General features: G+C 29.2%; 1 protein-coding gene and 1 long non-coding RNA gene across 4 annotated transcripts; one reads left to right on the top strand and one right to left on the bottom strand.

Annotated features, from left to right (window-relative positions):
- Window positions 1–7,666: 7,666 nt before the first annotated feature.
- Window positions 7,667–8,183, bottom strand: LOC135929528 (uncharacterized). The gene is made up of 3 exons (XR_010572608.1): window positions 8,097–8,183; window positions 7,885–8,027; window positions 7,667–7,814 (listed from the first exon to the last, which is right to left on the bottom strand). It is a non-coding gene; the product is annotated as an uncharacterized LOC135929528 (long non-coding RNA).
- Window positions 8,184–15,024: 6,841 nt separating this feature from the next.
- LOC135929527 (uncharacterized protein DDB_G0283357-like) lies at window positions 15,025–27,616 on the top strand. 3 transcript variants are annotated; one of them, XM_065466138.1, is made up of 6 exons: window positions 15,026–15,171; window positions 21,221–21,398; window positions 24,146–24,694; window positions 24,902–26,153; window positions 26,324–26,573; window positions 26,818–27,616. In XM_065466138.1, the coding sequence occupies exons 3-6, from the start codon at window positions 24,168–24,170 to the stop codon at window positions 27,117–27,119; spliced, it is 2,331 nt and encodes a 776-aa protein (XP_065322210.1). In that variant the 5' UTR covers window positions 15,026–15,171; window positions 21,221–21,398; window positions 24,146–24,167; the 3' UTR covers window positions 27,120–27,616. The 3 variants fall into 3 exon arrangements, with proteins under 3 accessions (XP_065322211.1, XP_065322210.1, XP_065322212.1); XM_065466139.1 differs by lacking the exon at window positions 21,221–21,398 and having other exon boundaries at window positions 15,025–15,171; XM_065466140.1 differs by lacking the exons at window positions 15,026–15,171; window positions 21,221–21,398 and adding an exon at window positions 22,227–22,245.
- Window positions 27,617–27,899: the final 283 nt, after the last annotated feature.

Here is a 27,899-nt window from a genome sequence, read left to right as displayed (position 1 = left end):
CAATATATAATTCATATATATTTTTCTATATAATTTTTATAATAAAGTTACCGGCCTTCTATTCAAAAAAAGTTTAGTATTCTATATAATAAAGGAAATTATAATAAAACTCATTAAAAACGGGTCCTAATGAGTTTTTTTTAATAATAACAAATCCCGATTGCTATATGCAAATCGAAACGAGTCTCTACTCATGGTATAATGCCTGCAATTAATAATAATACGCATGCTTTAATTACATTTCGTAAGGTTATGATCGAATGAGTAATAATTCTCTCGCTTCAAAAGTGTACCACTGAGCGGAATTCGTCTTTATTTTTGATTAAAACTCTTAAGAACTAAAATTATTAAATTTTAACTTTTTAATTCGTGATATATTGGATAATCGATAAAATTTTTATTTTTTTTAAATAGTAAAATCCCGGCTCTGAACTTGTGGTTGTTGAAGTAAAAGTTAAGGTGAAAATTTTTATTTCTTTCTCAAGTTTTGTAAAGTTGATGTTAGTTTTTTTCGAAAATCAATTTCTACATAATTTATATGTAAATTTCTTGAGATAAAAAAATAATTTTAATAAATTTTCAACAAAACAATTAAATTTAAATTAATTTTTATTTTTAAAAAAGAAGGAATTAAGTAAAAAAAAATATAAATTTATTTTTAATAAGTAAATTTTATTTACATACCCAACATTTATTTTTTAAAAGTAAAATTATACAACATTCGCATGATTCTTTATTTATTAAATAAAAAAATTAATATTTGTTTCCCAAAGGAGTAAAAAAATTACATCAAAAAATATATTATATTAGAGAAATAAGCAATTTTAGATTTGTCTCCTGTATGTTTTTTTTATAGCGTAGTAAAAAATAATATTAATTTATTTTCACTTACTAAAAATAATATTAATTTTTTTAACATTGTAAAAATAATATTAATATTTTTAACTTAGTTAGTAAAATGGTATTAATTTTTTTTAAACAGCATAATGATTATATTAATTTTTTTTAAACAGCATAATGATTATATTAATTTTATTTAAGAATTTATCTTTTACCTCCCCCTTTCCCAATACTCTTGCCTTCACGAGAGCCCCCATCACTCCCAAAATATATGGAAGTAAAAATAAACCCACCCCCTCCCATTTATAACGATACTGCTGGTATATAAGTTTTTTCATATCCCCAAAATATAAACTTATCAAATCATCATCAAATAATAAGTTGAAATTGAACTGACATTTTTTTATTATACAGAATATAATTTGTTTTAATGCAACACTCGCCATTTATAGTTACAATATAAATCAGATTTGTAAATTTTGGCTTTAAAATTCAATCCTTTTTTTAAACTAATTTTTATAAGATGTTAAGTAAAAGGCGCTTTCTTGTCCCAATTTTATAAATTTAAAATAAAGGTCTATAAAATATATTTTAAAATGATAATATTTGCATAAAAAATTTACCTTAATTGATTACTATGTCAAAGTAATCTTATTTTTACTAAACATCATTTATTTTAAAAAATAATTCAATAATATATATTGCATTGTGAATATACTTCATTCTTCGGCAATTTCATGCAATTTAATCAGCATGAACATTTTCATTTGTACATAAATAAATGCTTTTATTATTTTTTTCCTCTTGCAATCATAATAGTTCATTCAATATCAGAACTATTAATATATTTTCCAAATTAAATTTATTTATCAACCATAATTTTATCATATGTTGAAAATTCTCTATAATTTATTCCATTGACTTAATTCTGATTCACATTTATCCATATTAATTTCCTGAAATATCCAATACATTAATATTGCTCAAACAAATATCACATTTGCAAAATAGTTCATACTTTACTTACCATGACATTTCCAAATTATTCCCTATAATTTATTTCATAAAACATTTAATAGATTTTGCAGATTATTAATTTCGTCGTTGCCAATTAATAAATTTAGATTCATACTTACATTTACATCCATGACTGCGCCAATATAATATTGGGTTAATTCATATACAACATTTATTGATAAAACTATCACAATATATATAGATCCGAATATCGCATTATAATAGATGCCATGTGGGTGTTAGGTAGTTAACCTATACCCAATATTATATTATTCATATACAATTCCTTAGTTAATATACAATTCCTTTATTAGTATGAATAAGTCACATGATAAAATAATACATAATTACAATTCGTATATATATGCATGATTGATTTGTATATGACATTTATGACATTAATAATATATATAATATATCTCATTTATAACATATCCCCACACATATGATCTTACAACTCCTCAATCAGCCGATTTGTAGGTTTCCTAGCTCTTTGTGATTTCTGCGTTTCTAGTTTTCCGTTATCTTCCACATTTTCTAAAATCACAACTATATCCTACTCTCTATTTTCTTCCTCTCTCTCTGACTCCATATTTTCTCCAACTCCATATTTTCTTTATTTTCTTCCCCGCGCCCAGACTTCTCCAATTATTTAGCTACCTCCCTTTTTCGAAGTTGATCCGCATGCTTTCGTACCATTCTATCCTTGCTTTCTACCAAATAAGAATATCTACCGTTCTGGATTTTATAACTCCTTCTCTCCAACCTGAATTTATTTCATTATGCACCCATACCGGTTGTGCAATCTCAAATTCCCTCATTTGACTATGTTCACCATGCGCTGCTTTTTGTCGTATATTCGATCTTCCATTTCATCCCTAACATTTGAATGTAACCAATTTAATCCCGTTTTTAAATTTCGCCCCATTAATAACTTTGATGGTGAACGTCCAGTTGATTGATGTTCACCCATTCTATATGCTATCAAAACTTCTCCCATGGCTTCTTCAGATTCCCTGATGTCTTTCCTAGTTGCAATATCGACTCTTGAGGGTTCATATTGTTTTCTCCACTAAACCGTTTGTTTTTGGATGGTACGGCGTTGTATGTATCAATTTAATATTTTTCTCGAAACAAAATTTTCGAAATTCTCCAGAAATAAATTGAGGTCCATAATCTGATACAATTTGTCGTGTTCCAAACCGTGCGAACCATTCCTTAAAGTCCTGATTATTGTCGTGAAAGTGGTCTCTCTCATTAACTCAACTTCGACCCATTTAGTATGTGCAACAACTCCAACTAACCATGAATACGAATCAATAGGCCCCGCAAAATCCAAATGAATTCGTTCCCATGGCATATTAGAAATGTTCCACGAATATAAAGGAACCTACATAATATTCAACCGGTTACTTTGACATGGCATACATTGACGAACATATTGTTCAATGTCTTTATCGCAATTATGCCACCACAATACATTCTAAAAATTGATTTAATAGCATTTATTCCTGGTTGCCCTCTGTAAATAATCGTTTATATTGACTTCCTCAAACGGTTGGAATTACCAACTTCCCATTCCATTCAATAACAGCATGATCTACTGACAATTCCTCTCTACGATTATAAAAACAAACTAACCCTGTATCTTTTTTCGCATCAAAATCCACCCATCCACGTTCAATGTTTTTATTTATCTTTTTAAACAAGCTATCATTCCTTGTCTCCTTTTGGAGTACAACTTGACTAATATTTATATCGTGCAAATTTATGGCTCTGATTTTTAACATATGTAAATGGGTTGAGGTTGAGTTAATGAGAGAGACCACGTCCACGACAATGATCAGGGCTTTAAGGAAATGGTTCGCACGGTTTGGAAGACTAGACAAATTGTATCAGATAATGGACCTCAATTTATTTCTGGAGAATATCGAAAATTTTATTTCGAGAAAAATATTAAATTGATACATACAACACCCCAAAAACGAACGGTTTAGCAAAAGAACAATACGAACCCTCAAGAGTCGATATTTTGCAACTAGGAAAGACATCAGGGAGCCTGAGGAAGCCATGGGAGAAGTTTTGATAACATATAGAATGGGTGAACATCAATCAACTGGACGTTTACCAGCAAAGTTATTGGGCGAAATTTTTTACGGGATTAAATTGGTTACATCCAAATGTTAGGGATAAAATGGAACGATCGAATATACGACAAAAAGCAGCGCATGATGAACATAGTCAAATGAGGGAATTTGAGATTGCACAACCGGTATGGGTGCATAATGAAATAAATTCAGGTTGGAGAGAAGGAGTTATAAAATACAGAACTGGTAGATATTCTTATTTGGGTAGAAAGCATGGTTAGAATGGTATGAAAGCATGCGGATCAACTTCGAAAAAGGGAGGTAGCTAAAGAAATGGAGAAGTCTGGGCCAGGGGAAGAAAATAAAGAAAATATGGAGTAAGAGAGAGAGGAAGAAAATGGAGAAAATATGGAGTCAGAGAGAGAGGAAGAAAATATAAAAAATAGAGAGTCGGATATAGTTGAGATTTTAGAAAATGTGGAAGATAATGGAAAACTAGAAACGCGGAAATCACAAAGAGCTAGGAAACCTACAAATCGGCCGATTAAGGAGTTGTAAGATCATATGTTATAAATGAGATATATTATATATATTATTACATAAATGTCATATAAAAATCAATCATGCATATATATACGAATTGTAATTATATACCATTTTATCATGTGACTTATTCATACTAATAAAGGAATTGTATATTAACTAAGGAATTGTATATTAATGGTTCGCACGGTTTGGAACACCTAGACAAATTGTATCAGATAATGGACCTCAATTTATTTCTGGAGAATTTCAAAAATTTTGTTTCAAGAAAAATATTAAATTGATACATACAACACCGTACCATCCAAAAACGAACGGTTTAGCGGAAAAAACAATACGAACCCTTAAGAGTCGATATTTTGCAACTAGAAAAGACATCAGGGAGCCTGAGGAAGTCATGGGAAAAGTTTTGATAGCATATAGAATGGGTGAACATCAATCAACTGGACGTTCACCAGCAAAGTTATTATTGGGGCGAAATTTAAAAACGGGATTAAATTGGTTACGTCCAAATGTTAGGGATTAAATGGAACGATCGAATATACGACAAAAATCAGCGCATAATGAACATAGTCAAATGAGGGAATTTGAGATTGCACAACCGGTATGGGTGCATAATGAAATAAATTCAGGTTGGAGAGAAGGAGTTAGAAAATCCAGAACTGGTAGATTATCTTATTTGGTAGAAACAAGATGGAATGGTATGAAAGCATGCGGATCAACTTCGAAAAAGTGAGGTAGCTAAAGAAATGGATAAATCTGGGCCAGGGTAAGAAAATAAAAAAAATATGGAGTCAGAGAGAGAGGAAGAAAATGGAGAAAATATGCAGTCAGAGAGAGAGGAAGAAAATATAAAAAATAGAGAGTCGGATATAGTTGAGATTTTAGAAAATGTGGAAGATAACGGAAAACTAGAAACGCGGAAATCACAAAGAGTGAGGAAACCTACAAATCGGCTGATTGAGGAGTTGTAAGATAATATGTGTGGGGATATGTTATAAATGAGATATATTATATATATTATTAATGTCATAAATGCCATATACAAATCAATCATGCATATATATACGAATTGTAATCATATACCATTTTATCATGTGACTTATTCATACTAATAAAGGAATTGTATCTTAATTGTATATTCAGAGAGCTAGGAAACCTACAAATCGGCTGATTGAGGAGTTGTAAGATCATATGTGTGGGGATATGTTATAAATGAGATATATTATATATATTATTAATGTAATAACTAAAATTTCCTTTTTCTTTATTATTAATATATGGGTACTTTTGATTAGAAAAATTTCCTTGATTATTCTCTATCTACTCTTTGGGTTTATTGTTTTTTTTACCATCATATTTGTCACTTTATCCTCAGCCCTTTCCATTGCCAAAGCCATATTTAAAACCTGTTGAAAACTCACCCTTTCTCCCATGTCATTTATTCCATCTGGAAATCTGGTGCGAATATCTTTCTCCAATGCACCCATTTTGATTCCAGCCACCATCTGATCTCTCAATCTCCCATCCAGGTCAGATTCAAATTAACAATCTTGTGCCAATTTTTTAAGTCGGTCTGCAAACTCAGCAACTGCTTCACCGTCCCCTCTTTCTATCCGAATAAACTTAATGCTCGAGCTGAATAACGTTGAAATAGGCTTAAATACTTTTTTACCCACTTCAATTATCTCCTCATAATTAAGTTCTTTCAAAATTTTTGGATATACAAAAGACCTCATCTCAGCCAAATTACTAATCCCCATATAAGCAAATAATATTTTTTTCTTGGTTTCATTATTTATTAATATACCTCTTACCTCCAACACATCATCAATATATTCAATATAATCTTGAAAGTTGTTTTGTTTGTCATAATTTTCAAATTTTATTTGTATAACATTATTTACTTGATTAATATTATTCGTTTCATTTGTATTCAATTCACCACTAGTAATTGGTTTTTATTCATAATGAGATCGTTGCCAATATACAATTCCTTTATTAGTATGAATAAGTCACATGATAAAATGGTATATAATTACAATTCGTATATATATGCATGATTGATTTGTATATGACATTTATGACATTAATAATATATATAATATATCTCATTTATAACAATTCATAAATATTTTTATAATCATTATAAAATATATCTATACAAATAATATAATAATATATTCATACATATATTTCCATAAAATCAATAATAACTATATATGTATACTTTCCACATTACCACACTTACTGTATTAGCAAATATCTAATTGATTTTTTCCATTCAATATGTGTTGTTTATATATTCAAAGTATATTTTTCGAATTTAATTATGATTTCTCTATAATAGGAATAATTATACCCACTATGAAACTAATCAAATCTGACTGTTGCCTATTTAAGATTTACAATCTGCTTAATATTCTAGGCCCCTTTTTGATTTTGACTTCCTTTATTTTTACTAATTAATTATTTTATCATTCTTCTTTTAAAAAATTATTTGACCATTATAGTTTCGAAAGTGTTATTTGTTAAACTAAATTCAAATATGAAAAATGATATTTCTATCTTTACAAACTTAGATTTATTATTAATCTATAATCCTAAATCTTTTAGAATAATTATTTGAACCACGTCTACATAGAGAGAGAAATATTTTGTGGTAACATACTTAAGACTCACCTTATAACCCCTACATTCTTAAAAGCTTCCCCTATAAGTATGGAAGCATATTGCTACCACATTTCTTCCCCTCCCCCTCGTTTATGTAGGCACTATCATACTATATTACCTCAAATCCGTAATTTTTTGATTTTTTTCCCCATTAAAATAATAATTAGCTATAAAAAAATAAATTATAAACACAATTTAAGTATTCCATTTTATATTTTAAAAAAATAATTTTTAATGATAAAAATTGGTAATTAATTTAAACAAATTAATTTCAATTTGAATATAACCTTGATTTACGTTTAGTGAAGGCCAGTCTTATCGGTCTGGCTGAGTGTCATAACACAAAAAATTATATTTTTTTAAATTATAATTAAAAATAATAGTTGTTTTTGCAATAATATGTATGTATTTATAATAAAAAATAACTTATATACATGATATTTTATTATATTTTAAAAAAAATATATAAGGAAATTTATTATTATTTTTATATTGACATTGTTTATTTGTTTGTGACATTTAAAATCGTTTCATTAATATCTTGATTCCCCTTATGGACTTTTCGAAGTATATATTCAAGAAAAAAAAATCTCAACCTGTCCTTTGATATCGATCACCACGGTTCGGGTTATTTCTTAAATCTTTCGGTCTGGACTAATTTACAATTCATAGATTTGTTTTTAAAAAAAATTAATACATAATTCAATAAAATAGTAATAATTACTTTCGCTTTAAGAAAGCCTGCTAAATCCTTTCTTGACATTTTTCGAAATAATTTTTGGCGATACCATAGGATGGACAAAATCCTATTCCACCCGCGTAGTTTTATTTTGAGCACGCATAAAACATTTTAACTTCTTATTCCTTCTTTCAGATATCGATTTTTCAAAAATATCGGTTTAAAGTTTAAAATTCGAAATATTAATAGTTATAAACTTAAGATTTGTGAATGGTTATTTTCTTGTGTTTTTAGTTTGGAGGAGTATACGGCCAAGCGCCAATTATCCGAGAAATGCTTTAAGATAAACTGGGAGATTTTAATAAATTTTATTCCAATTTAAAATATTAAAATAAAATAAAATAATTTAGACAATGTCATATGATTAGGAAATTGATTATCAACAAAAAAATATTTAATATAATTTAATTAAAATATAGTGATGGACTCATAGAACCTGCGTTAAAACAAATGTTTTTGATCAATTTTAGCCATATAAAGGGTCACAACTCCTAGATCCATGTTTAGCCCAGTCTAAGATTTTGTACAAATATAAAGCAGTCTGGTATACATCTAAAAAATTGGAAAAAAAAATATCCTTTTTTTTATGACCATTTCCGGTTTTGTACTTCCGGTATTTGGTAATAAACGGGATTTTTTCAACATTTATTTTTAAGTCATATTAAAGATATATTATTAAGCTATATGATAAAATTTAAATATTGCTCTAACTTAATTTATTCTTGAGATATTTAAAAAACTAACGAATCGCATCCGCTCTTTAAACGCCCATATCTTAGAGAGTAAGTGGCGTAAGGAAGTAAAATTATACAAAATTTAAAAAAACATTCTGAGGGGGTCGGATTCAAACCTTGGTTGATTTGATATGGAAATCAACCATATTATTTTATGGTTAATAATTGTGTTAAACAAACATTATCGAGCCGCTCATCGCTAAAAGAAATAAAGTTGACCAATATTCAAAATAGGCCGAAATTTGGTTAAATATATTATTTTAAAGATTGACAGATCTAAACCGGGTTTACACCGCCTCCACCAGCCTCTCGAACGGTTTTTTTTTCAAAAATTGATTTTATTCTCTCCGACATTTAAAAAAAATCTAACGAAGAAGGGATCTTATTAGTGTTGTTAAAAAGCCATCGGCTTGAGCCATCGGCATGAGCTATCGGCTTGAGCCATCGGCTTGAGCTATCGGCTTGAGCTATCGGCTTGAGCTATCGGCTTGAGCTATCGGCTTGAGCCATCGGCTTGAGCTATCGGCTTGAGCCATCGGCTTGAGCTATCGGCTTGAGCTATCGGCTTGAGCCATCGGCTTGAGCCATCGGCTTAAGCCAGCCGGCTCAATGAGCCGGCTTGAGCCTGAGCCGAATTTTTGGCTCAGAAACTGGCTGAGTTTTCGGCTAAGCCGGCTTGGCTCAGCCATTTAACAACACTAGATCTTATGTGCCAAGCTTAACCAACTCCTTAAAAAAAGAAATAAAATTAATATTATGTTATATAATATCTTTAAATCAAATAAAATTTCTTTATTTATGAGACATTTTGAAAACTTATATATATATATACACCTTTTCATCAATCAATTCAAAATCATAAAAAACAATATTACCTTACTTTAACTGTGAATTATAGTGGAAAAAAAACTCACAATTTCTTCAAAAAAAATGAGTACATTACATTATCTATAATTATAATATGAAAGTGATGGAAAAAAATTTTTTTTTGCTTTAGATTCGTTGTATTTTTTTAAGATTGGTTGATGTCTACCGAAATGTCTCATAAATAAAGGACTAAATAATTGATAAGAATATTTTTTTTTATTTCTGAAAAAAATAAAAATAAATATGGAATAAAATTTTTAATTAAAAGAAATAATAAAATATTTTTTTATTTAAAAATTAATTTTCCGATAATCCAGATCGAATCCGGAACCGATCCGAACTAAACTCGAGTGCGTCGGATTCGCAGGACCGGTTTCGGATATCGACAAATTCTAAAATATCTCGTTTTCTTAATTGTTTTGTATCGGGGACCCGGATCTTTAATATTTACCGGTTCGGTTACGGTTCTTAAAGAAAAAAAATTTATAGGTTCGATTTGGCTTGATTATAAATAATTTGTAAAGGTTTATTGCAAAAATACATAATAAAGAGAATAATAATTCATTTCAAAATATTATATACCTTATAAAACGAATTTTTCGCGTAAACATAATATCTATCATGTACGAACAAAAGGCTAATTTGGCGTGAATAAAAAAAAAAATAATAATATGTAATAACACCACAAGGAAAAGAATATAAACCTATAAAATTATTTATTTTAACTCCTTCAAAATATTTTATATCGGTTCAGTCACGGTTTTACGGTTCAGTTAACGATTTTGGCGGTTCATTCCGGTTCCAATAGGAACGTCTCACCCCACCCCCACCCGTAAAAAATTCCTCAGCCAGCGATGGAACCTTCTCATTCCTAACCATTATTAAAAAAATGACTGGGATGCCTCCTAAACGGCCTAAAATAATTTGTTTTAAAAGTGTAATCTAGCCAAACGACCCCCTTCTACCTACTTTACGAAAATCCTGGATATGCCAGCAGAGAAGATTTAGCTTTAAACCCTCATTATTATTTTTTTTTACACATGATTTGATGGTAGATAAATTATTTACTGTGTTGACCAAGATTCGATGGAAAACATTTCCATATTTTTTTAAAAATTTATTTTGAAAATAAAATTATTTGACTTTCAAAAGATTGTTAAAATAATTACAAGTTAAATAATTTTATTTACAAACGAATTAAAAAATATGGAAATGTTTTGAATTAAATCTACAACACAACACTTGTAAGTGTCAAAAATATAAGAAGAAAAAAAAAAGAAATTTTGATGAACACTTTTACATAACAGTTTTACAAAAATTATTGTCATGTTAAGTTGACATTAAAATATAATAGGAAGAAGAAAGAATAAAAAAAAATAGATGACATTTCTTCTATAAGTTTATTAAACTTTTTTGTCTTTGTTTAAATAGATTTATTAAAAATTATTTTATATTAAACACATCGTTTTAAAAAAAAAATATAATAATAATTAGCAAGGATTATGATGTTGAATATTAAGCTTCTTTTCAAGTTTGTGAAAAATAAAAAATAATTCAAAATTGAATTAAAGGAAAATTTTAAAAAAAAATTATAGAGAGTTTGATGAATAATTTTTTTTATTTATTAATTATCATTTGTATAAAATAATTAACACCTTATATCTTTTTAAAATTCTCATTTTTATTATATTTGTGGTGTAATATGTATTAGAGATCTCCGAACGGGCTTCGAGCCGGGTCTAATATTTTTTTTTAAAGAAATCTTAGACGCCACATGACACATCTTTTATTTTGAATATGGTCGTCCGGCAAAACTCATTTAAAAAATTTGAACTGCCCCACCCAGTCCCGAAAGATTTTTTTTAAATTTCTTCCGAAAAGCCCGACCGGAAATAAAACTAAAAATGATTATTCCCGGCTCGGCCCGAATTTATTTGAATATATAAAAATTTAATATACAAATTTTAAATAAGCGCGATCCTAGACCGGGTCATAATTCCACCCGGCCCGAACCCAAATTATTTTATAAAAATAGACCCGGTCCGGGTAGGGGCCGGTTTTTATTAGCTGATAAGTATATATAAAAAAAGATAAGAGAATAACCATAAACTTGTGATGGAGTTTTCTTCTTATTGTTGGTAAGGTAAACGCCACCTATAAATATTAAATAACCATCCTCATAGCTATCGCCACACTCACAAATCGTATGGATGCGCTTACCGTTTCCAGCAGACGAAGATCGCGTTTACCAAGATCAACCTCTTTGGCGCTCTTCCCTGTGGGACCAACAGACATCTCCTCCGACTCAGGAGTGAGGAAACCGCCGACGAATTCTAAAGCAGAGGGACTACACCCCAAGTTCGGTTCTTGGCTACCCAAACACCACCGACAATGGTCAACGCAATTTTTACGCCCCAGCAGAAGAACAGAAAGCTCAAACTGCTGTGGAAAGAGCTAATGCCTGACCTAAAGGAGCCAAAATGCAATGCCAACGAAAGGAACCGTACCTTTTTTCAACGAGGGTTCACAGCACTGCATAAAAATTTGAGCCGTTTAAGTCAAAGTGTTAAAAAAAATTAAAGTCTTTTTTTTGTTCCAACATGTACCGGTTTATCCCTCATCCATGAAAATATAAAACTTTTGGATTTTAGAAATATATTTCAAATTTTTATCCAATCGATCCAATCATAGTCTATTTTGCTTTTTTAAAAAAAATTGACTGTTGAAAAAGTACGATATTTTAACTAAACCTCAAAAATCAGAAGCACTGAAGGAAGATAGGGGCACGTAGATGCTAGGGGCGAGTGGGACACAAATTTTTTTTTATATCACCAAACCCACCTGGCCCCAAAGCTCTAATAGACCTATAGACGAAAAAAAAATTTCTTTCATATAGTATAACCTTGAAATTACTAGATTTTTTAGATTTTTAATAATATATCATATAAAAGCGGAAACCCTATTCAAACATCTGGGTGATAAGAATAATCCTAAATATTTTTAATTTTATCATGGCGTAGGCCATATATGTCAGAGACCTTGATTTTCACGCCCCGGACCGGATTTTTTTTTTCCAAAAATTATAGGCCCGACCCGCTCGGGTATTTTTTTAAAAAAAAATTAAAAAAGGGCGCGAACTTAGGGCTCGGCCTGCAGATGTCTCTGATATATGTCAATCAAATTATAATTTGCATTAGCAATTTCAAATGACGCCTACTTATACAAAGAAAAAAAAGGGGCTGAATCATTAATCTAATTTATACGAAATAAAGGGGTATTTGATTAGTTATATTTCATTTTATTATTATATTCTTATCATTCATTATTTAGGCCACCATTCCAGGAACAAACATTATAAAATAATCATTATCAGATGTATATATTATCGTCAATGTGTTCCGGAAATGTGTTATTCACATTTTTTTTAATTTAAAAATCGGATGTGACCGGAAATATATTGCAGCATGTGTAGAATACCGATCTTATGAATCGTAACTTAATTTTGCCCGTTAACCTTTTATAGTCATTTATAATCTACAGTGTTGTTAGACGGATCGATTTGAGCCGATTTTTAAAAACGGATACTAACTCAATATTTTTGGGCAGAAATATTTTGTGCCAAAGCCTCGAGATTTCGCCAAGTTCCATCTGAGTAAAGTCTAATAGGCTTGCGTAACATTTTTTCTAGATAAAATATTGAGTTAACCGTTATTAAAAATCGACTCAAATTGAGTCGTTTAACAACACTAGTAAATTATTAAGTTCAACAGTTCATGGCGGGTATTCCAAACATGATAGAATACATTTCAGTAAAATAAAAAAATATTTTAAATTTAAAAATAAAAACGCGCTTAAAAAAAATGATTTATAGTTGAAAAAATAACACATTGACGCTAAACAATATAGAAAGAAAATAAGTCGCCAATTATAATCCATAGCGATCAGGTAGTTGTCCTATGTAACCTTTAACGATGCCCAATGCGCCCCTGTCCTTTTTATCCCCACTTGAAAATTATAAATCTTTTAAAAAAAAGTTTGAATCATTTTTAAATAATCAACATAAATATTTAGTAAAGTTAACTACAACTACAAAATATTTAAAGTTTTTTTATGAGGTTTCTTTATTTCTTTATACAAAATGGTATCCAATGTGCCCCAATCTCACCTAGCAAGCGATATGGGGGTTATTTAGGTCCGAACCCGAAATAAATTTTAAAATTAAAGTCCGAACCCGACACCTCATCTGAAAACATGTCTGTGCGAGTTCCTACACTGGATTTGGGATTTATCGGATCGATCTGTGCAAGGCTTATCATAATTGACGAATGGAAAAAGATTTGAGGAAGGGCAAAAATTGGAAATTTTTCTTTCAATAGACTAACTAGGCAAACGTTTCAAGCTGTTTAAAAATTTAAATGATTCGATTATTCGATCGCCCTAAAATTTGTAACTTTCATCTTCTCTTACCAATAAAACAAAATGTATATTAATTAAAAACAAATTCAAAAAATTATAATTTTTAAAACTATGTATATTATAAATATTTAACTTTTATTTACTCAAAATGCAAGTTTAAAAAGGTCGCGTGTTAAATAAGTTTTACAAAAATAAGTAAATAATATAGATAATAATAGATAGTAATATCTTTAATGTTAAATATATATTATTTTAAAAATCGAAGCCCTAAATTTTTTAACAGTTATATAAGTAACCCCATTTTACCCCATGCACTATCCCATTCTACCCCATTTTGCGATAACGAATGCAAAGAAAAAGGGTAGCATACATTTGCCCCTCTTTATATATATTTTAAAAGATCATAAAAAGTAAGGAAAAAGAGGTTTTGTTTCCGGTTATTCAATTGGGCCCGGCTCGGTTCTAAAAACAGGAAATTGTTGATAATTTATAGGGATTATGCCGATATCGACATAAGAGGCCTTTCCTGCGCCAATTAATCCGTATGTTTTTTCATAGGGTTTTTCTACTTGGACCGTAAATTTTTTTTGCCCGTGCATGAATATTTTCAACTTTTGCCAAGCGCGGCCTAAAATTCTTGCTCGTTTCTCAGGCTTTCAAACTTCCGGCTAGAGCGGCATCGACCATCATTAAATAATTTAATACTATTTAAAATTTAAAATATAGATTAAATCCATATTAAGATTATTTATTTATTTTTTGAAATGATGCAAATTTTTGACTCAGGGTGACAATCTGAAATTTAATTTAATTAATTAAATATTATATGGCAATATTTTTTCGCAAATTTTGACTTGGTGACAATTTTAAATTTAATTTAATTAAATATTTGTTATATTTTAATTTCATAATAACAATATTTTATTTTATTTTTTTTAAATATAAAACTTTTATTTAAAAAAATATTTATTTATTTATTTTAATTATTTTAATTTACTATTAATAGTAATATATTATTATTTTAAAATTTATAAATATAATTTAAAAAAAATTTTTTTTTTTTAGATTTCCCGTTTAAAATGGATGAGATTGCAAATCAGGGGAAAAAATTATTTATTTAATGCATTCGTGGAAAATTGTATTATAAAAGATAATAAAATATAAATAATTTCTATATTCGGAATTCTTGGAAGATCATATGAAAACGGAAAGCAATGAAGAGTGAGTTTTATGACTCATTTTTCTTAAAATAAAGGTTAATAATATTTAAGTTATGTTTAATTCCGTTTTTTAATTATTTTTTATACTGTGATCAATGACCTATAATAATATCTAGACTTGACGATGCATTCATTAACATAAATAAAAACAGCTGGTGACGCCATTTTGATTACCCATATCATTATTAAAATTTTTATTCCTATCTCTGACGCAAACTTTATTAAAGAATATACTGATCATTGAGATAATAAGGAAGCAGGTTATCAAATTTAAGAATAATTACTATATGGGTTACCAAAATGGCGGGTCCAGCTGATTTGCATGCTACGACGCTGGTAACTGTATTATTATGAATGCATAGTCAGTCTAGGGATTATTATATGTCATTTACTGTGATATTTAATTTTTAGGCTTTTATTTGAATAAAAAGAAATTGGGCATCAATTAGCTTAGGCTTTATATATTGATATGTTTTACAAAAAAATTTATTTTTGGTTTGATTCAAACCTTCCCGAGCCGGATTTTTAAAATTCATGTGATCTTAAAATAATTTAGGCTATATAATTCTTACGAATTCCTGATATACTATGTCGCAAGTCGCGTTCTCACACGCATAGATATGGCTCTATTTTTGTGAGCGTCTTGTGTCGGCGGGTGTTCCTATTTTATTAAAATATTTTATATATATATATAATATATAAAATGATTAGAGCGATTCTTTGAGAACGGCACGGTATGGAATGGGATAGGGAGAGTTTTAGATAAGTCGGGATATAATGAACAGAATTATTACCGAGTCTCGCACAAGACGCTTCAAAAATATTGTGTTATTTATTTTTTTACTTAGGACACCTCCGGCGGGGTCTCAGATATCGTATAATTTATATAAATTTTTTTTGCATTTTTAAGAAGTAAAAAAAAAATGCTTCCATTATTTATATATTATAACGTTTTCTTTGATTTTTAAACTTTTCAAATTTTGAAAAGTAATAAATATCGTATCATAATCAAGACTTTTTTATAATATTTATATATACCCTAAAACTATAAACAAAAAAAATATAAAGTAACCGTTTAAAATGTCATTTTTTAAAATAATTTTAAAATTTGTAAAATTATCTCGAAATCTATAACGTATATCATAATTTTTAGCTTATCTCATATACGTCCATTAAAAATAAAAAATAAATTGGTAATAGTGCCCACAAATTGAGCGTTTACGCTTTGCATACTTTTTTTTAAATAAAAAACGCGTAACGCGTCCCTTTGTTTAAATTGAAGTTTGCCTTTTTATTAATAAGTTGTAAAAAAAAAAAGAATAGGATTGAAAATTATATTATCGTCTGCCTTCCTCTTTCTTTAATTTCTAAATATCCCATTTTTAGGATATAAGTAAGTTATTTATATTACATTTTTATATTATATTACAAAGCGAAGAATTAAAAAAAAAGGTAATGAAAAAGCAAACCTATTTGCGTTTTTATAAATGGCTGCTAATGCCAAACGGTAATTTTTCCCCATTTTGTACGAGGCCATTTGAAAAGCATTATTTATTAGCGCTTGCAACAGAGCGTTCGAAGCGCTCATTTTGTTCGCACTGTAAGGTAGGAACGGATTTTCTAAAATATTTAAAACATTAGGAGGGTGACGAACAGGTTTAAAAAAAATATTTTAAAAACTGGGCGGGGGGCAGTTGAATTTTAAATTTTTTTTTCGGGAGGAATGAACAGAACAGACCTCTTATCTATTAAAAATCATATTTTTTTAAAAAATTTATTTTTTAAATATTGCATATTTTATATAAGTTTTAAATTAAAAATACTTTAAAAATAAAAAAATAAAGAGCCAAACCAGTCATTAAAATTATTTTTAAGGCACTGTAGGTGGGGGACTGGTTAAATAAAATTTTTTAGATGAAAAAGCAGACGGGTTATAAAAAATATTTTAAACTAGCGGTTGGCGGACTTATTGGCCCTAAATCTGCCCATTGCAGACCTCTAGTATATACCTTGTCCTTAGCATAAATATTTTAAAAATATCTAATGCCAGGGTTATGCTGTTTGAGTTTCGTATAAGCCAATCCCGTTCCCATCTTAATGGGCTCTTAGTCCTAGCAATAATTAGTTATGGAGTCCTGTGGGAATTATTATATCAGATTTTTTTTTAAATTGCGGGCCCACGCATAATCAGGTGGGTATCTGACAGCCAGGCGCGTATACAAGGAAGGGAACCCGCCCCCCCCCCTCAAAAATTTGCCTGTTCTTGTAAATATCATTTTAACCCCCCACCCCAACACACCCATCTACCCCAAAAAATGTATACAATGTGAAGAATTTGTAAGAAAATTTAATAAAAGTTAATAACTTTTTATTTTTTATAAATATAAATAAAATTGAAAACCCAAAATTATTTTTAAAAATAAATATAATATTGTTAAAGGTCTACAATAGACTAAAAAGGACCTCCAATAAAATGTATAGCGGAAAAACAATAGTGCCTCTCCCCCCTCATACTATCGAATAATGCTGGATAACGTCTATGCTGACAATTCTGGATTAATACTAATTGTTAGAGGTCTGTAAATGACAAAATTTTCAAGACCGGCCTGGTGCGGTTGGAATTCAGATTTTGCTCAGCCTGTCCCGTTCTTATATGTGCCTAACCCGGTAGCCATTATTTTACTAAGATAGCCCAGCCCGGTATCCAGGAATATATATCTTATGGAAAAATTACCAATAATGAGTGGTAGAGTTGTTAAAGTATCGAAATACAAGATACTATTTTAGAGGTATCTGTATCTATTTTCAGATACATTTAGAGATACTTTATAAGTTTAATGTAAATAAATTTATTTTAAAAAAAATCTAAAATAATAGCATAAATAAATAGTTATAATCGGAGACTTCTACTAAGGAGAAAGTGGATGGATATGATCAAAGATCTTCATTGAAATTGGAGGAGAGTACTTAGACATTAACATTATTGAGCATTGAGAGGCTTGGCTTTCTGTTTTTTTCTGCTAATTTAAAATTGATAGAGGGTAGGAGAGGGTAAGAAGGGCGTTTAGCTTAAGTGAATTAAGAAGTCCTTGGTAACAATATATGATCAAATTAAAGTTTTTAAAAATTGAATCCCCAATAAAATTATACAAATTTATCAGAGAACATTCTCGATAATATATAAAAAAAAGATCCTTCACGAGGAAACTATATTTTAATAGCCAAATGTTGGGGAAAAAAAGAAGGTTTATGAAAATGTTTAGTTATAGTATTTATGATTTTCGTATGTTGGGGTCAGAAGATAACATTTAAATAATCATGGTTTATTATAAATTATTAATTAACCATTTATATCGTGAGTTCTTGTTTTTCTTCTTTATTTTTTTTATAAAACATAAAATGACATATAATAATATCTAGAGTGACGATGCAGCTGGACCCGCCATTTTGGTAACCCATATAGTAATTATTCTCATGTTAAAAACTACTATTAAATTGATAACTTGCTTCCTTATTATCTCGATAATCAGGCAATTCTTTAAATAAATTTGCGTCAGACATAGGAATAAATTGGCCTCTCGTTTAAAATGTTTAACAAATGATATGGATAACCAAAATGGCGTCCTCAGCTGTTTTCATATGCATCGTCAGTCTAGGTATATGTATTTAAGATAACATATAAAAAAAATATTTGACGCCATTTTGTTTCGACCTCCTTTCGCTGTGTCTCACAATTTAAAAAATATTTTTTCAAGAAAAATTAAGAATTACAATACAAAAAAATATTCTAAATATATATATATACATTTTTTTAAACAAAATGGTGTCAAGGAAGAATATTGGTACACTTTAAAGATATGAATGTAGTATTTAGAAAAATATTTGTCCTTTTTCTTATTATATTATTGTTATAAATATTTAAAACCATTATTTTTTCCCCATCTATTTTTGAATATTTTAAATTATAATTAAATAACATGTGTCATGGTGATTTATATAGGTATTTTTTTGTTGAGGTTTAGGCCAGGGATTTCTACCACGAGGGGAAGGAGATGACACAAAATGAGGGAGGGGGTTATTTTAATTTGGGGGAGAGGGAATGGTTGTGGGGGTAACGGAATATGTAATAAATTTTCGTATTTATAGGGGATGAAGTCTCTGGTTTAGGCAAACATGCTAAAATTTAGGAAACTATTTTTTATATTCGCGGACAGCTGACTTAAAACTACCATATTGCCAAATATTTTTCGCCGATCTTTAGTTAGGATACGATCTAATTTGCTATTCTTTTTTTTTATCTTCAAAATATTAAAGGGGAAAGAAAAGAATAATCATTTCCAATTTGAAATACAATTTTTTAAAATTACATCATTGATTATTCGTGAAACTATAAAAAGCTCGTCTATTTTTATCAAAAAAAAAAAGAAAGTATAAAATAAACATTTCGAAAAGATTTTTTTAAATTTTAAGCCTCCAGCTCCTGATTCACTTAGTAATAATGCGCATGCGTTGAAGTCAGCTGTAGTTAATTTTATTGGCTGTGATAGACACCAATGAAAGGCATTTTTGTTCAATTTAACTTCACATTTTATATTGACTTTCAATGGTTGGAATTCAATGTATTATACAATTTTTTAGCATTTTAATGAATAAATGAATGAATTGTTATTAGCCCAGCCCATCTTATAGGGCTTATATTGTCAAACTCTGATATCATATCAAACTATAAAGTGTGTTATTTTTTCATTATATTATTTTCTAAGAACTTTCTTAAGCTTAATTTAACTCTTTCCATCATTCCTCTCTTATTCTACCGTTTCCTCTTCGCGGAATATATAATAGTTCAGTCCAGATGGGCTTTAGCTACTTGAAATATATATATAAGCTTCATAAAAGGAATTTCAATTGCATTACTGCTGATGGTCATTGTAATAAATCCCTACAACAGTATGTCCTCTAGACCCGATAATGTGGATGAGGCCTCCCGATGATTTGAATTTATTAATAGATACCGATTAAAGCCCCCCTTCAACTAATCTGTAGCGGCCCAATTAATTCATACCAACCTCCGCGTTAAAAGGCCCTGCCTAACATCTATTGATTACTGGATTGATTTTCATTTAAAAGCCAAGATTTATTTTAATCCTAAAAGTGGGGTCCTATCAGAAACGTTCAAATTTGTAAACATTTTATATTTGCGTTGAAAATGCAAAATAGTTGAGATTCATTTTAAACCAGATACCTTCAGAGATATGATAAACATAGCCTAGCCCGGATTCTTTAAAAAAAATTCGGCCCGGCCCGCGTACCCGAGACCTGCTGGTCTCTGATTTAAACAACTAAGCGCTAATGCGCATCGCTTAACGCTTCCGCAAAATTTGTGAACACTGCTAAATTTATTTTGGGAGGATGAAGGTTTTTTTCCCCCTTTCTAAAATCGTTTATTATATTACTAGAAGAAGAAAAAAACACAGCCAACAAATTAATATTTGGGTTAATTTAATTTCTTATCTTTTAAATCTTACATATTAATAGTTCAAAATAAGTTTTGATATTTTGTTTCTATTTATGTTATTTTACTGTAATATAGTTCATAGTTCACGTTATATTACATGATTATATTTTATAGCTCTTTAAAATAATTAATATATATATTATATAATTTTATTTAAATAATTATAATATTATTTATTCATGACATAATATGATATTGAATTGATTCATAATGAAATAATATAAATAATTAACACAATTTTTGTAAATTTTACTTGAGGATCAATAGGTTAATTATATCTCTTCCCCTCTATATTGTGTTATATATATATAAAAAGTATGAACTTTATAAATTGTTTCGACTTGCGAATATTATATTATAAAATTTATTCATTATCCAAAATAAATTTTAAGATGGTGGTATTTTTTTTTATCTTATATTGCTTTGGCGATATTTATAATTAATTACATATTTTTTTGACCTTTCATTTAACCTATAATATGATACCATTACAGGGCAAAAATTATTAAATTTTATTTTATCTTCTTTTTTTTTAAAAAAAATAAATATTGTTTTATAAAATGACCAAGTGAACTTAGACACCCTAATTACGAGAGATTCAAATGGAACAAGAATTAATATAACTTGACCCTAACCTTTTTTATCAATTATCGTCGCGCGGCAAGCAGTAGCGTTACGACCATCCTGGTCCGTTCCTAATAGCGGGTTCATGGATTTAACATTTGGTGTTCATTATTAATCGCCGAGGTAGAAATATTTTTTTACGCCAATGTTTGGCGTTAATAAGGGGAGTTCCTACGGTTAGAACTTAATCATTCACTAAATGTTGATTCCTCATGGCTTCTCGGGAACCGTAAGTGGTCAGCAATAATATTTTTTGTATAAATTTAGCGAGATAATGTGTTAACCCTTTTAAATATAAAACACCTTTTATTTAAAAATGAGCACTTGCCTATTATGAACTTAAAATCATTGACCTTTTTATTTAAGTCATATTTCTATATTTCGAAAATTTCTATATTCTAAAAAAAAGAGAATGCATAGTTAAAGGGGGAATTAATATGATAGTATTTTTTTTTTTGAGATTGTTTAATTTTCCCCACTTCCAATAAATCCCCCCCCCCCCTCTCCAGAAAGATCACTTCACCAATAAAGTCTGCTTCATAGCACAGCTAGATCATATCTTTTTTTTAGAAATTTATCAATCAATCATGTAATCGCCATCTTATATTTACCTATACTCAAATTAGACAAGTTTCACAAACATTGTTTCAAATTCTTTATAAATTATTTTAGAACGTTCTAAAAAAAAATTTGTTAAAATCGTCAGATTTCGATATTTATCGTTTGCTTTTTTTTTTTAAAAAAAAATATTTTCGATTTAAAAAAACACTTGTTAAATTTTTCTAATTTAAAAAATAATAAATATTTTCAATTTTAAAATAACTAAAATAAAATATTTTATAAAAATTTTTACAGGTAACATAAATTAAATTAGTATCCGACATTTTATATATATAAAAAATTATATTTAAATTCTGATTGGGAACAAAATAAACTTTTAATATTATGACACCTTATCAATATAAAGAAGGTAAAAAATAAAATTATTTATATATTTATATATTTATTATTACATTTTGCAATTTTAATTTTTATTTCGGAAAAATGCAAATCTATTGTACAATAAAATAAGAAAGAAATAACGCAGTTTATATTTCCATACCTTTTTTATAAAAAAAAAAGAAATTATTTGCAAATCTATATAAAGGTTATTAACATTCCGATAGAAATAATGTATTAATAATATTTTTTTTTATCAATAAATTTCATCAACGCGATTTTTTAAATTTATGCGATATCAAAAATCGATAATTAAGATTGTAGGTTTAACGCGTACCATAATTTTAATGTGACTTAATTTCATTTTTAAACTTAGATTGTGATCATTCATTCTTATTTAAAAACTTTTACTTATACTTTATTACAATTTGTTATTAATAAAAAAGTATCTAAAAATTTTTTACTAAATTTATTTACACCTTACCGAGTGGCTTAATAATTTTATGGTGAACTCTCAAAAATCCCTATGCCCTCCAACTGGATAATCATTAATTTTCTACGCGCGTTAAAATTTTTTATCATTCAAACATAGGCAGGCGTAGGCGAGTATTGGGTTTGATCCTCCACCTCTGCATAGTTTACGTGTTTTTCCCACGCATATCGAAATCGAGATCAATAAATTTTCTGACGAAACAAAAAAAAATCGATAATATTTTTTTTCCTAGACTTGACATTAATTTTTCCTGTAAATTTTTTTCAATATTATATAACGTCATCTATTATTTATTTCGTTATTTTATTTATTTTTTTGGCACTAAACTAATAAACAAAGGTTCAAATTTTATTAAAAGAAATAAATATTTATAAATTAAGAAACGGATATTCTTATATCTTCTTTTTCCTTCTATTAATTAATTTTTTGGATCAATCAATATTGAATCATATATGTAATATCATATAGTATCAGATAGAGGAAGAGGATGATTATGCAAATGCAAAACAACAATATTCATTCATAAATATAATTTTTTAATACGTTAACGAAAAAAAAAAAATTTCGGAGAATTGATGACGTTGAACTAATAATTGATGGCTCAGATTGTACGTCGTGGTTTTAAATAAACAGACAGTAAAAACAAAAAATCAATATTGATTTCTCAAAGGTGTTTTTTTTTCCAAAAAAGTATATAAGGGATGGATTTTAATTTTTTTAAACTTATAATTTTTTTTATGAGAAAAAATACTAATTATTCTTAAATTAGCGAACATTAGGACATGAAAAAGAGAATATAATTTTGATATAGTAAGCATTATTTTAAATTTTTACATGATATTGAACTTGAAATTAACTAATTCCTTTAATCAATTTTAATGACCTTAAAAATAGGATGACCTTGATTATTTTTTTAAAAAACATTTTTTTTACCATAAAATTTAATCCTTTTATCTATAATATAATATAATTTTTTTTGAAAATTTTTTTTAAATTTCAACGCCATTTTCCTGTTTAAATAAATTTCTTAAAATTTGTAATTTATTTTCCGTAAAACGGGACAGCACCAGTCAAATTTCCTTATAATTTAACAAATATAATATATAAATTTTATCTCCTCACGGAAAAAAAAGAGAAAAATTTTGCAATTTAAAAAAAAATTCAAAAAATCCCCGCCTTTTTTTTGGAAATTTTTAAAAAGGGGATTTATTTATACATATTTTAGATAAAAGCTCACTTAAGCCAAAGTCGGTTATTTTTTTTTCTAAAATAAAAAAAATAATTATGACACAATTTCTAAGAATTAATTATAAAAATATATAAAACAACATCCTTCCTCTTGTTTTAAATATAAAATGACGTCATTACTTGATATAACCTCAAATATTTACTATTAAAAACTAGTTTCATCTATTTTATATATTATTTTTTTTTACAGATATATTTAAAAATAAATTAAAATGACAAAAATCATGTTTTCGAGTCCCGTTATAAATGACATCATGATAAAATCGTCCCAATCGATGTTTGATTTCGCGGGGAAAAAAAAATCCGTCCCTCCTCAAAAACCGGAAACCGACTCTTCGATCATAAATTCCTCGCATCCCTACGGAAACTTGATTGACAGCGTGATTGATAGCGGCTACAATTCTTTTAACAACAACCATAGTTTCCCTGCCGGTAACGAGGATTCCTTAATAATGGACATGGTCAGTAAAATCGTGGAGGAAAACGAGATAAGCCAAAAGTTCAAAATGTTGGATAACTTGGTGACGAGTGGCGTACCTCGACGTTGTATCGAAAAAAATTTGGTGGGATTCGGCGAGGGGCTGACCTCATCTGATAAATGTTCGACTCCTCTAAAATTCAATGCGAATTTCTTGAACAATAATATTGCTCATAATTCCACCTCCAATGCTACCGCGCCTAACAATGGGTTAATCAATACGACGGCGCCTAACGATGGGTTGGGATTGAACGACTCCGGGTATATTTATGCATATAAATTTAAAAATCGTTATCATCTTTAAGATTTAAGGGGTCCAGTTTTTTCAATTTAAACTGCTCTAAGTAAAAGAAAAAAAGACAATATAACTATTCTACATATAAATTAGTCAGAATCGGTTGAATTTTGTTATGATCCCAAACTGAAAATTTTAATTTGTATAAGTAAGATTTTTGTTGTTTTCTTTAGATTTGGCTCAACTTTTTTCAAAAACATTTGGTCACCAACGGTGGAAGATCAAGGAATTATTTCGGAAACGAGTGCTAGCGTTAATTCATCTGTTTCCCAGACAAACGGATTCCATTCTTTCCCCAATGGGAATGAACAGGAAATCTTAACATCCCTTATAGGCGATTTGATCAAAAATGACGAATCGGCAGCCAGAGTGTTAATGGAAATGATTATCAAGAGTGGGGGAATGACGCATCACAACACGGTTGATGATCACAAAGAAGTTACAACTGGTAAACCGGACAAAACCGAAAAATGGTTGCTGGATTACAATAATAATTTTTGCCCTAACAACGAGAATACTCAACGGATTCAGGGCGATGTTTCGCAGTCTTTCTCGCCCATCGTTGCCTCAACCACGGTTGGCAAAGCTATTCTTGGTTCCCATAACAGTTTCAAAAAACATCAAAAATATTTGAACACTCCGAATTTGGCTCACAAATACTGTCCCAATGGCCATTCGGCGACAAACGAGTGTAATGATAACTTTGCGAATTTTAATCACGAGGATAAAGCTACATCTCAATTATTTGTTAATCATTCAAACCAAATTAATTGCCACGGCCCTTCGGCCATATGCGATTATAGCTATGGCCCATCAAATATTTTTCAATACGCCAACCTTCAACACCAAAAATCGGTTTCTTCCAACTCTATTTTGCAGCAGCAAAATTACGTAAAAAATGTATCTTCTACCCAAGGTCCTCATAACAGCCTTTTACACAACACCGCTTTGGGTAATGAGGTACCCAATTCGCTTCATTTTCCTTACCATCAACTTCAGAATCTTGGCGGACGACCCCACGTTGCGAACAACGTCATCCTTTACCATCACTACAGTAACCCTCTTCAGCATCAGCATTATAATCCGCAGGGCATCAATCCATCATACGCTGCTCCTCCTAACAAATACAACTTTCTTCATCATCAACCCTTATCCGCGATTAACGTCGCCCCTCAACCCCAATCCATATACCGTTTCAACACTAAAAAAACTTACCCATGCCTAACACTTCAATTTTTTCTGGAAGAATGTTTTTCGCAGTTCAAATGTCTCGAAAAGGAGCGCAAAAAATGCGAAGCGGAACTCGCCAGAACTTATCCGGGCCGAAATTTGTGTAGCAATAATACCGCGCTCGTTCCTCATTTATCTTCTAACCCGTCTCGCGTGGATAGGATGATAGTTGACCATTGGAAGGAGCATTCTAAGGTTAGATATATTTTTTAGTTTGATTCATATGAACAGATCTTTTTTTTTTTAAACTGAGCCATCTTAGACGAAAAAATGATTTTAAAAATGTGGGGAAATTCGGGAGATCGGAATTGGCTGGCTTCCATAGATTTATACGATGAGATAATAACTAAAATTAATATTTATAGGTAGTCACTTTGCTGGGAAAAATTGATGGACTCCACAAAGAAGAGTCTCTACCTTTGGGGATGTTTCGCAAGATGGATGTTTGGATAAACTGTGTGAAAGTCGTGCAATACAAAAGGAAGGAGGAAATTGAAAACGGGATTATGAATAACGGCACTTCCTCCAAAAATCCTGCTTTGTTGAATGGATCCGCGAACAGCCCCATGATGATGAATGGGCATCATTCCCCAAAGAAATTTCAGGACGATAAAGGTGTCAGATATAACCATTTTATCTATTTACTATCTCTATTTTTTAGGTTAGTAATTCTTAAATAAGGAAAAGCAATTTAACAGCTGATCTATCAAACAAAATATTTTAAAATTGTGAAAATCTATTTCCGTGAAAAAGGATTTAGATCGATCAGCTGTTAAGTCGAAACTCATATAGCATAAATTCAGCTTAGGTTAACTCATAACGTGATTAACATTATTCATTTCCCTCCCCAAAAATATAGATATAATGGCGCTCTCCCTTGCTATTAAGGAGCTAGCCCGAGCCACTAAAATCGCTCGAACGGCCTTATGGTCCGCCCTGAATTTCGCGGTGGATAAAGGTCAAAATACTCCAATTGGACACAACCTTTTGAAAATGTTGGAAAACGAAAATAATAACCGAGGCACGGTGGCTCGAAAACCATCGCCGCCTACGCGTCATCTCATCACGAGACAGGGACAGGAGAAATATTATTACTATCAAAACGGGCTGAACGCATCCGGAAATAGCAGCAGATTACCGGGATTAAAATTGAACGGCTAGGCCTTTAATATATACAGCTGTGAAATGTTGAATATTTCAATTGAATTATAACCAGAACCTGTGACCATGTTATGATGGAGGTAGTTGAAATGATTTTTTTTATTTTCATACACTTTTTTTTTGATGAATAACTTTTGATATGCCAAATTTTGATACAAAATTTTGATAAAGAAAATTATAAGATAAACATATTTTTTTTTAAATACAGAAATTAATAAACAAACCTTGTTTTTTATATTAGGTTTTGTTTATATTATAAATGACAAAATCAATATTTAAACTTATATATACACGATAATATTATTTCGCTCACAAGATTTTTGATACAGAACCCCTACTCTCTCCATCCCAAACTGTTTTGTATTTTGAATTTTTATACGACAAAACCAATATTTAAACCTTTTTATATTGTATAGATTGATAACATTTACTCGCTTTAATTTTTTATATAATACGTAATATAGAAAAAGTTTATACATGATTATTTACCCACATATATTATAAAGTAATATTAGAAAAAAAATTTTTATAACGGATTTTTTTTTTGGATGATTTTGGGATAAAAATTTTTTATGTTCTCCCAGTGATTTTTTTTTGAAGATAATAAATAATTATTATCTGCTAACAAGATATATCAAGTGCTTTATCGAATTTACTATGTTTTGGATTTTATTATTACAAAACATTTAAGTTATATTTATTATATTCGGACAAAATGTAGTGTTAATTTTATATATATTTTACATATATAAAATTTATAATAACTTATTTATTCGTTTT

This window comes from Gordionus sp. m RMFG-2023, chromosome 5 (genome assembly GCF_954871325.1).
Source record: "Gordionus sp. m RMFG-2023 chromosome 5, tfGorSpeb1-WG-v2, whole genome shotgun sequence".
In the NCBI taxonomy this organism is placed as follows: Eukaryota; Metazoa; Nematomorpha; class Gordioida; order Chordodea; family Parachordodidae; genus Gordionus; species Gordionus sp. m RMFG-2023.
The sequence above is the reverse complement of the archived record's forward strand: the minus strand, read 5'-3'. Positions and strand labels throughout refer to the sequence as shown.